General features: G+C 36.0%; 2 protein-coding genes across 2 annotated transcripts; both read right to left on the bottom strand.

The window, feature by feature from the left end:
• Positions 1 to 624: 624 nt before the first annotated feature.
• LYSMD3 (LysM domain containing 3) lies at positions 625 to 11,310 on the bottom strand. Its single transcript, XM_081052963.1, has 3 exons — positions 11,084 to 11,310; positions 7,725 to 7,990; positions 625 to 4,436 (listed from the first exon to the last, which is right to left on the bottom strand). Exons 2-3 carry the CDS (start codon positions 7,977 to 7,979, stop codon positions 3,771 to 3,773), a joined length of 921 nt encoding a protein of 306 aa, XP_080909089.1. The 5' UTR covers positions 7,980 to 7,990; positions 11,084 to 11,310; the 3' UTR covers positions 625 to 3,770.
• Positions 11,157 to 11,786, bottom strand: LOC308499466 (uncharacterized protein; the record flags this gene model as incomplete). The annotated part of the gene is made up of 2 exons (XM_081052964.1): positions 11,465 to 11,786; positions 11,157 to 11,286 (listed from the first exon to the last, which is right to left on the bottom strand). Exons 1-2 carry the CDS (start codon positions 11,659 to 11,661, stop codon positions 11,157 to 11,159), a joined length of 327 nt encoding a protein of 108 aa, XP_080909090.1. The 5' UTR covers positions 11,662 to 11,786.
• Positions 11,787 to 16,512: the final 4,726 nt, after the last annotated feature.

The raw sequence follows: 16,512 nt of genomic DNA, 5'->3' as shown, positions 1-16,512 counted from the left end.
ATTTGGCAGAGTGTAATATTAGCGGAATCTCTGGGATCATGGACACTGCGTACTAGAGAATGCTAACACATTCAGAGGATGTTAATCTTTCCTTCCTCACTACCTCAAAAATGTCAAGCTTTGCCTTGCTATGTACGGTTAAAAGCTCTATAGTAAAAACTTTCTTCTTATACAAAAAAATTACATACAATTTTAAGATCAAGGTGACTTTAAAAATGAAAAAAATTACACTATTAAATTCCTCCATTAAATAAAAGCCCCAAATAATTTTCTCGTTTTTTTTGCTACTCTGTTAATTTTTGAAAATGAATATTCTTGAAGTAGATGTTTCATAAAATTTACATATAGAGCATATTGTTATTATGACTGATCCACAACTTGCTAAGTCAGGGACCTTGCCTTATGAGGTCTTCTTCCCTGACATCCAAGATCCCCCAGAGAACATTCATCTAAAATTTGTTTTCATTTCATTTCATCCTATAAATAATCCAGTGGATTTTGTTTCAGTGTAACAAGGGGGGTGGCAACTTGATCTATCTTAACATAATAGCTCTATTTCAAATAGTTTGAAAGAGGAGGAGAAAACGTTTGCTTTATTCAATTAAATTCACCAGCTTCCATTTTAGATTGAATAAAATAGAAACTTTATTATATTCTGAAGATCTTTTAAAATATGAAAAATAAGGGACAAAAACTTTTAAAACCCAGTTTTACAGGTGAACATGCTAACATTAAGTTCTACAATTCCATTCTGCATTTGTGTAAAATACATTATACAAAAGATTTATAGTTTTTGCATGTAGAAAGAATTATATAATGCAGACATTTCTATGCTCTAACAGTGCAATATGCACATACTTGGAAAAAAAATACTGACTTCCTGAGCAACATTGTTGTAATTCAAAATAATGATTTCCATCATAATGCACCATTTAAATAAATATTTCTAAAAATTACACTTTCACCCTATAACACTGACTGGATCCTTGCTTCATATTTCTAAAATTTTAACTGTATCCTTCATATTCCCAAGTAGGTAATTTTAGAAGTAGATACTTTTTAAAAAGAACTAACTGCTAAGTAGTGGTTCATTTAAAAAAAAACTCTTCAGGCCACTGAACAGCAAATAGAGTCCAGAAAAAGAAAAGCTTTAAAAAACAAAAGCCCTCAGGAGAATTTAACATTGCAGTCTTCTAAATTCTTCATGTGGCCAGCAGACTCTATCATCAGTATATCTTAAATGACATCCATTTGTTCAAAACAACCTTAACCATTGTACCCAGACTTTAATTTAAAAAAAGCCCTAAAAATAGCTGATTTTCCTCACAACTCCAATTTTTTAAGTGAACCAAATATAATGATTCAGTTCTGTTACTTTTACGTATACTATACATATATATCCTTTAATATGAAGCCTCAGAGTAATTTCAAATTAAGTGTTTCAATACAATTAATGTCCACAATGTCCAACAATAACAATTTCTTATTTTATTAAGTTTTACAAAGTAACCTGCATTTGCTACAAATTTTGATGTGTATTAGTACTTTTTAAAAGCTAAAATTATTCTGCACCTATTAAATGCTTAGGAATTTTTCTTTTAAAAATGACATTTAGACTCTAATTCTATATATAACATATAGAATTATATATAATTCAAATTGCATTCAATTAAAATATATAATTCAAATATACAGAAAAAGGAAACTGCCTGATTTTGTATAAGGATGTTATATTTCCTTCAAGGAACAGGATATTTTGCAAGACAGAAATGGTTTTTAATCAGCAAGTACATAGCATACACCTCACTACTTTAAAAATAAGTGACATATCCTGGAAATCAGACCTCTATCACAATTTCAAAGTACCACTAGCAAAAAGGAATCACTGACTCTCCATAATTTCATCAATCTGATGTATACAAAGTTCTTGAAAGGCCATACAGCCCCATTCTACTCTAAAACAATCTGTATTTTCTTCCCTCAAACTTGATTTTTCAGCAGGCTTAATAAATACAATGTAAACTGACCAAGTTAACACTGAGCATAAATTAGAAAGATCATATTCCTCTTTTCAAGATGCCCAAGGCACATTAAAACAATTTTTAAAATTTTAAACTAAAAGAGTTATTCAAAAAATCAACTTGCTGCAACTTCCATATTAACACTTTTTGGTAATTGTCTAAGTCCCTCAAATATACGCAAAGGTTTTAATATTTGATTTCTCTGTTCTTCCTTTTTATGAAACTTTGCTACTGAAGGTACATTCATCCCATGATGTATCAAGATTGGAGTTTGAAATGCAAATTGGTCAAAAAGCTGAAACATTAAAATTAGGAAATAATGCCCAGAAAATGAGGTGGTATTATAGATCTTAAGGTACATACTTTATTATACAAAACCGCAATCCAGACGCCAAATCTTACTTCTAATGAATCATTCTGGTTACATTTTTAAAAACATACTTTTAAAAATTAAATGATGGGATCAGTATGCAAATGCTTCTTATCTAGCAGATCCACAGATCTTAAAAAGTGGCACTATCAAGCCCTTTCAACCAATTCATAAATCTTTGGCCTCTGTTCTCCAATTCTATGCTACAGTTCAGGGAGAAAAAGGTATATGTTGGACACTTTCTCTTTGAAAAACAGGTTAAGGAGTCAATAAAAAAAGCAACGTGCCTGTTCTTGCTAAGGCAAAAGGTCTCTAGATTACTGCTTTTGCTTAATGAACCATTTTCTGCAACAGACTTCAGAGGCAATGAAAATTTGTGTTGACCCCATTAATTTGTGCTTGACAGTGAAGGTGGAGATGAATTTGTACAGCCTATGTTATGAATCTGATAGAACCATATGAAATAATGCCTAACTTTAATTTTAAAACTTAGATTACACATAAGGCATTAAATGCAATTAAGGCATGTTACCACATATAACATAGCAACAATTTATCACAGTATATAGTTACTGTCTCAATGCTAATCTGTCCATGTATAACACTTTTCATCAAAAATTACAAAAGTGCTTTCAAATATCAGAGACAAATATAATCACTTAAAAAACAGAAGCAGAGGCAGCATTCTTTAAGAGACAAAGATTTCTTTTAGGTCTTTACCTAATCCAGTGTTCTAGTGATTAAATGGCAACTTCCCAACCATACACATTATCTTCAGGGCTAAAAAATATTTACTCTATGTCTTAGCCTCTATTACAGACATTATTACATACATTACTTTCCCACTTCTGTTCCTACTTATGTTTCATAGCATTATGTGCTAAACTTGTTTTCAAAGTTTCCATGGAGTATTAACTGTGTGCTATCATAAATTATTTTAGTCAAACTTTTTTTGCAACTATTTTGATGGTTCACAGGAGTAAATTTTCTTCAGTTGCAGGTATCTGATGCTATCATTATTCTGTTTATTAACTAATAGCCTTAAACCAAAAATTATTTCTTAAAAATAAAATTTAAACAACCAATTTTGAATAAGAAAAATGATGGGTTTTCCAAGTTAAGAACTTCCTAGTAGATACCATTTAATTAATTTCTGCTTTAAGTATTGATAAAACAGATATATGGATTTACTGCTCTCAATATAAATAACCAGCAACTGCAGGGATTTTGTACTTGATCCATTTGTAGATGGCTCAAAGGTGAAAAACAAAAGCATCTTCAAACTTCCCTAAATTCTGCCTCTGAAGTGGTTACTGAATATAATTGATTCACGACATTCCAGATGTACCTGTGATCCTTAACATTGTTATGAGTTAATGCTATGTTTTGTGTTGAGCAGCAGGTGACTGAGAATCATGACTATATAGTTTATGATCATCTTGTTGAACAAAGGGCATTCCTTTAGTTGGAGCAATTCCATTGTCCATTTCTCTCTGCTGTGATGGGGGTGTGACTCCTGAATGCAAATGTGAAGAATCCACTGTTGAATGGTGACTAACATCCACTTTAGCTAAAATTTCATAATACAGCAAGTAAAATACTGGTGTTATTATGCCTACTATCAACATTATCACTACAGCTGTCCACCACCCTATTCCCCAGTCTGCTCCATAATAAGGATCCTTACGTTGAATGTTTTTATTATCAGGTTCAAAACGTACTTGTGCTGCTGTTAAGGCAGACACCACCTCGTTAAGGTTCTCTCTTTTGGTGTCTGTACATTTTACTATTTGCTCTATGTCTCGGTCCACTTCTTTTAAAAAGCTACCAGCTGACTCACTGGAAGAAAGAGAATCATTAGGTGGCAGAATTTCCTGCTGTTCCGGAACGTATTGAACAGATGATGGATGTGAAGCCTGTCTTCCTTTTGGAGGATAAAGTGTTTCAGTCAATGAACTAAACTTTTTTACTGGTATTTTGATAGACCTAAGGGCAAAAAAGTCTTGATCGCAGATGAGATTGTTAACCCTCTTGATATCTGCTACCTGTAAAAAAAAAAAAAAAAAAAAGCAACATATAGGGTTGTTGTAAAGACTAATGAATTAAAATGTATGAAAGACATTTAGAATAGTGATATATAGCAAACTATGCAAATGTTAACTATTATTAAATATTAATAGGAAAATCAGAAACCTGTAGAAGAATCAAGGTCCAACAGAGTTTTTAGGAGTGGTGAACTTGATCAATGGCAGATTACTGATCATGTCTGAAGACTGAGAGTTCTTGTTGGAAAAATCAATTCCCTTAAAGTGTATGTGTGGCAGGAGGAGGGAGAAAGGATTGAAGAGTAACTGGGAGATGAGACAGTAAAGATAAAGGGCACTTTGTCATTTTTACTACCTCGAGACTATTTTTTCTTAAGGCAAATGAAGACTTGTTGACAAAACCCCAAAGCCTGACCCTATTCTCTTTAAATGTTCTTTTGCTTGGTTATATTCTAATAACTGCTCAATACTCTTTCTGAACTAGGTTTCCAAGATTTAGTCTCTCCTTAGGTTATTTCTCTGAATATTCCTATATTTTCTGTGTTCTGCTAACTTGCTTGGTTGCATATAGGATTCCAACCTTGGCCTTTTTAGTTTCTTATTCCTGTTTTATAACCGGCATATTTTTCATAATTCTTATCACTGAATATTTATAAATGGAATTACAGCACGGCTGTATTTTTTAAATGATAAATCCTTTAGCAAGGTTAAGCTTTTTTGCTAGTTGATATTTAATTATCTTAACTCCCTGTGTTGTATCAATTTTCCTTATAGCCAATGCCATAAATGGAATTACAGCACCACTGTATTTTTTAAATGATAAATCCTTTAGTAAGGTTAAGCTTTTTTGCTAGTTGATATTTAATTATCTTAACTCCCTGTGTTGTATCAATTTTCCTTATAGCCAATGCCATCTTTCCTCTAATGTTAAACTAATTGCCTTTCATCATTCTTCATTCTAAATAAGGAATCAAATAAGGAATCAGCTGGTACATCATGTGATTTCTCCAAATGCATTTTCTGTCAGCTTCTCCTCTATTCTTACTAACAGATATTTTAGCCTAAACCCTGATCATCTTCATTTGAATTATTCTAACATCTTCTTTATTGGGTCCCCTCCAATTCACCAGCAGCCTCCCTCACCATTTTTCAGTACTCTAGTTAAAACCGTACAGTGGTGTTCTTATTATATGGGTCAAACTTTTCCTCAGTTATCTCAAAGTACTTCATTCCAATCAATCTATGATACTCATTTCTGAAACACCTATTCAACTCCCTGTATTGTTCACCTTAATTATCTCCCCCTTGTAATTTTCTCCATATCACTGTTATTTGCCCGAAATACTTTCTCCTTTTCACCTATCACATTGGAAATGTAACCTATTTTTAATCATTCAGATAGCACTTCAAATTTCTCTTTTTCTTAGAAAATTTTCCAGGTTCATGAAAGGAAAACTAATGTCTGTTTAAATGAAGCTACTGGACCACACTCATCTCTTGGATCACCACGTGATAGTTTTAGCCTTGCCCCTAATTTTCAATTTTGATTACTTTCCATCATTGACATTTTATGGCACATTCTGTAATTTATTTCTCAGTGGTCTTATTTCTCTACAAACCACATATTCACGTATTTGCATTAAAAAATGAAATCAGATATTTTCTGATTTAATAATGTATAGTATTGCCATACATGCATTGCAAAAAAAACCCCAGCTCTTGACTTCATCAAGAAATGCATTTCAATAAAATATTTTATTAAATTTTTAAATCAAAATTTGTAACATTTTTTGATCAATTGTGAATAATTGCTATAATTATTAAGAAAAAATAATACATAACAATCTCATGATCATAAGACTTTTTAAAATTCAATTTAAATTTATATATATTTATATATGTTTATAAATATGTTTCTATTGCAGATAACTATAACAGGTAATCATAAACCATTTTCAAGTATAAAAATTCTTTCCATTATAAAAGATTTTGAGGGGAAGGATAAAAATATTAACAGAGTAAAAAGAAAAAATGATACAAAATTTCATGCTATTAAAAAAACTGTGTGTGTGTGTGTGTGTGTGTGTGTACACACACATATTATTTGAATGATTTCAGGTAGTAAATCCTGGTAGTATTAAAAATTCCATGCATACATTTAAAGGGTATTCTATAGTCTTATTTTTTAAATGTCAATATTGACAACATTCTAGAAATTACATCCTTTGTAACTATATCATTAGGAATTACTTCAGAAGTTCGCTTTAATATATGCAAAGAGGTACATGGTACATTTTAAAACTCTACTGGGAGTATGAGAACAAAAAGTTTGAAAACCAATGTTCTAGATAGTTTCCATATCAGTGTGTTTACAAGAAAACAGATTCATGCTAAGGATGCAAGATGGACATAACGACATAGATATTAAATGGGTTTAAACAGTTTAATGTCTACTAAAATAAAAAATATACCTTTCCTTTTATCTATCAGTCTCACTTTTGGGAATCTAGTCTACACAAATAAAAGCACCTCCATTGAAAAGATACAGTTGTGATGATATATATTCACAGCAGAATGTAAAACATGGGGAAAATCCTGACTATCCCTAAGTAGGAAAATGGCTTAATGATTATGGTACATCTATACTGTGGAGTATTATATAGCTATATAAAATAATGAGTTAGATCAATAAGACTTTGAGGGATATCCTAAGTCTTACATGCTAAGAAATGAAAAAAGGCAAAGGCAACTTGAAGAGTAATAGGCATAATATAAACCAATTTTAAAAACCACAATAATCACCAACCTTCCAAGTATTTTAAATATATCCATATATATGTATTTATTTGTATATGTGTATATTTGCATATATGAATATATATGGATATATATGTGAGTACACACACACACACACATTTAAAAGCACAAAAAAAGTATGGAAAGAAACACAAGTGTGTTACCTCAGGAAATGGGTAGGAAAAACTTCCTAATATACTTCTACATTCTCTTAAAACTTGGACTGAGGAGGAAAAAATAACACATTTGGGTGTTCTTCAGTATTAAAAATAGAATTTCAGTATTAAAAATAGGATTTAGAAATAAGAGGAAATTCAAGTATTCATTTAACAATCTAAAAAGTTAACCTCCACCAACATGATACAGATTTCTATGGAAAGAAGAAAAAACGAGGGATGGTGGAGTGGAGAGGGAAGGAAAATACAACATAAAATGGCACTGAATAAATAATTTATTTTAGATTGCATTATGCAAAATCAAATTAGAACTTACCGTACAACAGTACTGAAGGGCTATGGCATTTAAAGTATCTCCTTCCTGTATATCTTTTGTTAATACTATAATGTCATCGAGTCTATCTCTTGATGTACTTCTTCGGATTTTCTCTTTTCCTCTTGATCGAAGCTCATACACCTCAGCATCCTCCTCCAACACATCACTCTCCATACAATTTCCAAATGCATGTACTTGACCACTTGAATGAACTCCTGGAAGAGGAAAGCTACGATTCTGATGCCTCCCTGCCATAATGTCAAAATCTGGGAAAGAAGACAGAGAAAACTGTAATGTAGTTGATCCACTTGACTGATTTCCAAGAATCTTACATTCAGGACACTTTACCTTTTCTTTTTTTTTTTAAAGGATAGTTTTAGTTATTTAAAAACTTAGGTTCAAGTTTTATAGCTGTTGAAATACAGTGAACATATTTGGTAGTGGAGACAATGGATGGGATAAACAAGTAATCCATTTTTATAGACCATATATCATAAAACATGAGGGTGATTTCATTTTAACAAGGATAGATTGCTATAATTTTTTTAGATCAAGAAAATAAAGTTCCCCTTATTCTGAGTATGTGAAAAATATTAGATAATTTTGTATTAGGTCTTAAGAACTTGTGATCATATATGTGCAATTTACAGTTCTGATAGAATCAAATTTTTTATAGGTACACAAACACAATATTTTTATGAACCCAAAACTTTGTGGCTTGTTCTGCATTTTAAGTTCATGTGGAATTGAAAAATCTTTTGTATTCCTACCTACCTTCCTGTATCATGCTGATGTGAGAGTATATTTAGTGCAGTAGGTATCTTCTATAGAGGTCATGATTTTGCTTTCAACCAGGGATTTTTCTTCTGTAGAAGCTTTTCACCAAACTTTAACTTACTAAAGTACTCATCAAAATCAATTTACGGTTGATAAAGACTGAACAGATTTTAGGTCACCACATACATTTCTATTTCAGAAAAAAACACTGTAAGTCTGAGAGCTGACCTAAGTTAAAAACTTATGTCAATTAACACTTTTTGTTTAATTGCATACTCTCAACTCACCTTCAAGTTGGTCTATTAAAACAAATACGAGAACATAAACTAATTCCACATTGACAGTTTTAGCTTCATATTAATTGTTCACATAAGAAAGGATTGCTTTCAGTTTTTGCTGTGAAAGATGGAAAAAAGTGAACAGGCAGAAAGAGGCATTTTGGAGAGAAAATACTTAGGACTTAATAATATGGCTCAGATAGGAACAGTGGAAAGAAGAATCATGCTAAGATTTCTGATTTGATAAGAGTAAATGTTGTGGTGCCATTCAAGATGGGGAACATTGGAAGAAAAGCTTTGGTGAAGGGCGCAGTGAATATAATTATAAACTCTAAGGCAGCCCAAATGAGTATCAAGTAGCCCAGAGGGCTATCTAGTCAAATTCAGAAAGGTCTGGGTTAGATATAATTTCATGCCTCAACTTGCACATAGGTGGAAAACTTGAAGCTATGGGAGTAGATGAGATTACCTAGAGAGTACAGAATGAGAAAAGAGGGTCTTATTGAGCTTTGAAGAACTGCTATTATTTAGGACCTGGGTGAAGGATAGTCAACATGGGAAGAAAGGAGTGTTCAGAGGAGGAAACCATGCTGGTCACGGAAGCCATAGCAAAATAATGTCTCAATGGGCTTAGTTCAGTTGTGAATATTAGGGACAAGCACCACGTGGAAAAGAAAAAAAAAAAGTCAGAAAAGACCAACTCCAAAAGTCTGAATTTGTAATATGGATGACAACAGATTGTACTTTCTATACTTACAAAATTTTTGGAATTATTTCACATAATTGAATCCAACCCTTGAAACCGATTTACTGACTGCTCTATGGCAACATTATGTTTTAAAAACTCAAAAATGAGTTTCAATTCAGGTAACATAGATGATAGCTATAAAGTAGATTTCACCTTTTCCTCCAGGTGTTACATTATTTATTACCATGAACTGAGATTCCTAACTTGACAGCCAGCAAACTCAAGAAAGCTACCCGCCTAAAATAGGTAAGTTTTATTTCCACTTATTTAACCAAGTCTTTTCTATCCTGTCTTTCATCTAGGAAATGTGTAAGAATCCTGTGGATTCAGAGACACATTTTATACATATGTGCATTTTCCTGGGGAGAATATTGTTTTCATATCCTCAAAAAGTGTCCATGACTTTAAAAAGTTAATAACCACTTAATATAACTTACACATGGCGGATACTACTAACCCAGTAGGCTGCCCTTTACACGTTTTCTCGCTCATAATTTGTTCTTAGAACCCCCAACTTGCTTAGTATACAGCTGAAAGTCATGGAGTTGTGCCCAAAAGCCCTCTTAGATGTTTACATCGACCTCTCTCCGTGATACTTGCTAAATAATATTCAAAGGCTGAACAACTGTCTCTCTTCACTCCCCGTCGTCACGAAATGCCGGCAGCAGCGTACCATAAACCGGTGGTGTTTGTTTCTGAATAATCAAGAACTGGCTGGGTGTCTGATCCACGCGAAAAGCGAGACTTTGGCCCCGGCAGATAATTAATTACCTGAGCCAACTGTATAGATTAGAAAGACCACAGTACTCAAGTCCTCTGACTCAATGCTCTTCACCTGTCTTAATTCTCTTTGGGCAAGGGGAAAAAAAAAAAAAAAAAGCAGGAAACCTGTCTTCCGAAAACTGAAACGGGCTCGCCTGCTACTAGATCACAAGCAGTCGCAAAGAGCACCGGCTGATAACGGAGTCAGAGCGTCCATGGGCGCAGCCCGTGAGTGCACGTGGTTTCCCAAACACCTCCGTCCTGCCTAATAGCCGCTGCTGGGCGTTTCGCGTTGACACTCCCGGAAACCGGGAACAATCCAGTACAAGGTAGTCATCCACCTCGTACTACATCACAGGGCTCGTATCCTCCAGAGCCAATCCAGGTTTTAAGAACCTGCCGCCCTCTCCACTCCACACGTCTCGTTTTCCTTCCTCGGTGACCCCGTGATGACTGAACCTCAGATTTCTGTCACACCATCACACGTGGACGGTATGACAGGATGTCCTCGGCGAACATTCAACACAGACACGAAGTTGTGAGGGGAAATACAGCGTTTGGGTGGAAAATTCGTCGCTCCGAGAATCGGGCACGTAGGAGTGCTTCCTCTGCGCCTCAGTTTCCCCTACCGTGTATCAGGGGCTTTGGCTGGGGACGTCTCACAGGTCTCGTCCAGCAGCCCCTGCTACACCTGCGGCCGAGGGCCCCGCGTCGCCCCCCTGCGAGGGTGCGGCTGGGGCCCAAACCCGCCGTCCGGGACCGAGCCACTCCCCACCGCGCGCCGCCATCTTTACCTGTCCCGTTAGCGAGGGGGACGCGACGAGCAAACGGCTGCCAGGTCCGCCGCCGCTGCCGTCCCGGGAAAGTTCATGACCGAGCCTCCGTTTCTGGCTGCCCCCGCGGTCCTCCTCCCCAGCCGCCGCCGCCGCCGCCGCCACCGCAACCGCGATCAACGACTCGGTCTTCCGGACCTTGCGCCGCCGCCACGTCCGCAAACCTGCCGTGCGTCATCGCGTCCAGTGGGCGGAGGTGGGAAGGGGCGGGGGAGGAGGCGGAGGGCTGGGGCGTGAGGAGAGCCCCGCCCACCACAGGCCTCCGCCGGGTGCGCAGGCGCAGAGACGCCGCCGGGACCCGGGGGCGGGGTCCGAGCTCCAGCCCCTCCCCGTCCTCCTCACCTTGGGTCCCGCCGGGTCCCCCGGCAGCGGAGCTCCCCCGGCCGAGTCGTCAGGCTATCCTGGCGACCCGGGGCGATCTGCTGCCTGCGTCGTTGTCCTTTGTCTACATAGCGCTGCCAAAACTCTTCTAGAAAGCATTGAGTGGGGGACGTGTTGAGGATTTGTCGGGCTGGTGTGCTTGTCTTTTCTTGCTTCATCTGGATGTTTGTAGGGTGGGGAAGGACGCCCAAAAGCACCGTGTTAACATCTAGGTGTTAGAAAATTGTACTACCCCTATTAGTCGTCCTGCGAAAGCCTCTAGACTTCTGCAGAAGACGCAAAACCCTGGAGAAAATCCCCTGGGCGGCGAGGTGCGGTTACGTCATCAGCTTTTGTGTTTATAGGTGAGGAAAGTGAGCCACCTAGAGTCAGGCCCTGGGAAATGTTTGCCTTCCCGTCTTGTTCTCAGGCTTCCTGTTCTGAATGAGACAAAGCCGTCTACAAAGTGTAGCCTAACTTACTTAGTTTTGAAAAATAATTGGAAGTCGTCGGTAGTTACTGTTGGGGCCTATGAGATATTCCTTTGCTAAATAACGAACCCGACTTCATACATGATTTTTCTCACTAATTTACTAAATGAGTATGATAATGGGTTTGAATTTATGTACATGAGCGTAAAGCATTTTAATGATGTGCCTAATGTCTCCGTGTTGACGTTACAGACTTTGCACTTTGACGACCATGCTGTCTTATGACAATATACGTTTGAGATCCAAACAGGCGGGGTGCAGGGTGCAGAACACTTTTTTTTCAGAATGTCTGAATATTTATGCATCATGAAGCCTTTGAAGCTTTGTTTTAAATTGTTTTCAAAGAGTATGTTTTCTGGGAAGTGTCTCAGTAAAGGTTGGGAATGCTGTATTGCAATATTTTTCTTTGCTTTGTGGGGATAGGCGTTATGCTTAACAATGCTACAAAAAGAACTGCAGGAGAGGAAGAATTAATTTTTTTTTTCAGTTTCTCAGAGTTGTTCTGTGTGTTGTTGCCCTTGTGACACCCCTGTCTGTAACCATTTATCACTGAGGCATTTTCTCATCACTAAACAAAGGATATATTCCCTACTTGATGTGTAGAGCTTCAGCTGCTCAGCCTTCATGAATGTTAATGTGAATACAACCTTCTTTCTGCCTATAGGTTACTTTTCTTATTTTAATGTCAATAGGCAGTGGAATCCATGTGAGAGTCCGAGTGATAGAATTTCAAGCATTTCTACAGGACTGCCACCTGTTTCCTTTGTATAATACTTTTTCAATTGTATCTGCATGCCCTTGAATTGTTATTTATAGTTTAAAAAGATGTAGTTATTGACCTTTTTAAAAAAGACAATGGAATGATATTTTATTGTTAGAATATACAAAGGAAACCGTTAGCCATGAATTTGGCCAAGTTCCAGAAAGCTGGCTAGTAGGAACAAATACTTTGTCTTTGTGAAAAAGGATGTCCCCAGTGCTCAGCAAAGCCAAAAGGACTTTCAGTTTTTTGAGAGTTAATCTGACACAGTTTTCATTAAAAGACTGTAGATGAAAGAATATGTGTGTTTATGTCACTAAACTTAAGGTTTGGGGATTTGCTCCTGAATAAAAAATGTAATGAGAGTGTAAATTGATGCAACTGGTTAGGCGTGTTACTTGGCCATATCTTTAATAGTTAAAAATGCTATGGACTGAACTATTATATTGCTAAGTAATTACCTTGGATTCACTTACAGATACATATGGGTAAGGTTTAATAGATATGTTCAGGAATGTTTACTACAGTAATAGCCAAAAATCTGCAAATAGTCTAGATGTTCATCAATAGCAGAGTAGATACTTCTGGTACATTTAAATAATGTATAATATACTTTTGTTCAAAACAATGATGTTAATCTGTTGTTTTCTAATTTATTCATTCATTTACCCAACAATTTTCTGCTGGAGGAAAAGTATATGTGAGACCTTTTTCTAAATATTGGAGATAGAGTGCTTAAAAAGACAAAAGTTTCCTTACTCATGGAGGTTCCATGAATAGGCACATGAGAAAATCTCCAACGTGTATTTTAAAGAGAAAAAAAGTAAGTTGTCATATAGAGGTATGTTATTCCTTTAGAATAAAATTTTAAATATATACTGTCCACCCCACACACATTCATATATCTGTGCAGGGAGATGCATTTAATTTTTCTTTCTGGAAAATCACTAAAGGGATTCTTAAGAGTGGTTGAAAAGGACTCTATGTGGCAGAGGAATAGGCAGGAGACTTGGCCTTTTCTTCTTAGACCTTTCTATGTAAATTGAATTTTATTACCGTATGTTTTTATTATTATTTTAAAAATATTAAGACTGAACACATTTTATTATTGAATTACTGGACTTGTTTTATCCACAGTCAACCAATAGTCAACTATCCATCTTTTAATCATTCCCAAATTTGTTTGTATTTTGTATTCAAGTAGTGAGTGCTGGAGAAAAGAACCAGATCAAGTCCCTTAGATATTAAAAAATGAGAGTCACAGAACATTGAGTTCTTTTTACATTTCTCCTTGATTTCCCTCTGCCAGATTTCTTTCATTCATCCTCTTTTACTCTCTGCTTCTTCCTATATTCTTTTATCAGCCTTTCTTTCTAATTCTACTTTCTGGACGCAAAACTGGAAAAGACAGTTGTACACTAAGCAAATACTTAAAATGCTTAAAGTAAACTCCAATGAACTTAAAACTGGATTATGAGGTGAAACCTAAAAAAAACACTTTACTTATCTCTGAACTTAAAACAACCTATATAGAGTGGAAATTACTGTGTCTCTTCCCTAGAAGTCTTGAAAAAAGAAAACCAACAGACTACATGATTTAGATATGTTCTGCTAGAGATGAACCAGATGACCAGCCTAGTTGCTGTTCACTCTGTGATTTTTAAAACATAGTGATTATTATAATCACCACTCTGCCATAATGTGAATAAGAGTCAAATGTACTTCAGGCATCTAGAATTCCTTATAAATGCCAGTAAGTAATTCGAGTTATTAAATATGACTTAAAAATGACCATTCCAAAGTTTTTTTCCATACAGACATTACTGGATGAAAACTAGCCTCACAAATACTGTTCTTAAATTCTTTTTTTTAATTTTATTTTATTGGGGAATATTGGGAAACAGTATGTTTCTACAGGGCCCATCGCTCCAAGTCGTTGTCCTTCAATCTAGTTGTGGAGGGCGCATCTCAGCTCCAAGTCTAGTCACCATTTTCAATCTTAGTTGCAAGGGACGCAGCCTACCCTCCCATGCGGGAATTGAACCGGCAACCCTGTTGTTCAGGGCTCGCTCTCTAACCAACTGAGACATCAGGCCACCCTTAAATTCTTTAGCTAAGTAGTTGGTATGTAGAGGAAGAAATAGTTATGTGTTTATAATTAAGTAGACTATGACTCAAAATGTTTTGTTTCCTATGATCTTTACAACTACTATGGCCACATAAGTAAATCTATGCAGGTGAATACCCTAGAACCTGTAATCTGCTTGTGCTGTGCCTACTCCTCTGATGAGAGGTTAGAGCAGGGGTGTCAAAACTGCGGCCCGCGGGCCAACAGTTAATTGGCCCGCAGCAAATTCCAAAAATACATTTAATTTACTTAAATAAACCAGGTGAGGCAATACGTACTTCACCTTGAGTGAGTGGCCCGGCTGTTTGTGTATTTTACTGCATGTAGCCCTTGGTAAAAAACGTTGAAAAGTTTGGACACCCGTGGGTTAGAGGGAACCAAATTAGATAGGACTTTGTAGGCCATTGCCAGGACTTGGACTTTTACTCCAAGCAAGATGGAAAATCATGGGAGGGTTTTAAGCAGAGGAGGACATTATCAGCCTTTTAAAAGGATCACTTAGGAGGGCTCCGGTAGAAACAGGGAGATCTGTTAGGAGGCTACTGCAGTAACTCAAACGAGGGAGGTTGGCTTGAATGAGAGAGAAGATCAAATGTCAGATTGATTGGGAATAGAAATACTTGGTTTTAAAATGTTTTTTCAAAACTCCCAAATTTGTGAGGTTGCTCAATTTTGGGTTTAAAGATATTTTCCACTGGTTCCTTCTTGCATACTTTGATTAGTGAGGCTGTATTTAGGGTCCCTTTTCCCCATTAATTCAAAATAAACCACACCACTGCAGCAATTGTTGGATCTAAGTAAAGGTTCCCTTCTTCTCACCATGTTTTATTTACAGTTAAGGTTGAGCTGATCCCCTACTCCTCCAGGCTTTTTTCTAAACTTTAATCCCATCTGACTTCTAAATCCCTTCAGAATTATTTGAAGCAAAGAATGCCTGCTGACTTCAAAGAGTAGCTCACATTCGGATTTACTCGGTGGGGTATGTAGCAAAAGTAGTGGAACCTTCCTTCCTTTCCCTGCAGAATAGTGTTTTTGGCAGTGATATATGCTGATCAGTAAGCAGTCTGTTAAAAAGGAACATGCTGAAACTTTTTGATTTGTTGTTTTGAAAAGGACTTATTTTCCTTTGGAGTACTTTTCAATTCTAAATCTAACCTGTTATTTTGTAGGAGAATTGATTTGTATTAATGGAAACTTGGTTAACTTTCCTTTCATTACCCAGTCTTTAAGGTCATACTACAGATTTGGTTATCTATATAGCGTAACATAATATAAATGAATATTTGGTTTGTAAAGATTTCTACATCTTATTGTTTTAGTCATTTCTTGAAAGGTAGATATTTTATTACACCAGTCCTCAAAAGAAAATTCCTTGTGTGTTATTCTTGGTCTTTGTCAAAAATGATTTATACAGGCCCTGTAATTAATGCAAATACAAAAGAAGACATTAGCTTGAGAAATAATAATTATTTGTATAAAAATATTATGGATGCTCATAAGGCAAAGTCATAAAACCATTACCTAATCTAGTCTAGTAAAATAGATATGCTAGCCCCTCTGCATTGTTTGGTTTTTAGCAACTGGATGGGTTAGAGTTTAGAGGTTAATGTGATGTGAATATGCAGAAGGGTTTAGAGTATAAATTCTTTTT

Source organism: Rhinolophus hipposideros (assembly GCF_964194185.1).
Source record: "Rhinolophus hipposideros genome assembly, chromosome: 7".
Classification (NCBI taxonomy): domain Eukaryota; kingdom Metazoa; phylum Chordata; class Mammalia; order Chiroptera; family Rhinolophidae; genus Rhinolophus; species Rhinolophus hipposideros.
This window is presented reverse-complemented; position numbering and strand designations above follow the sequence as displayed.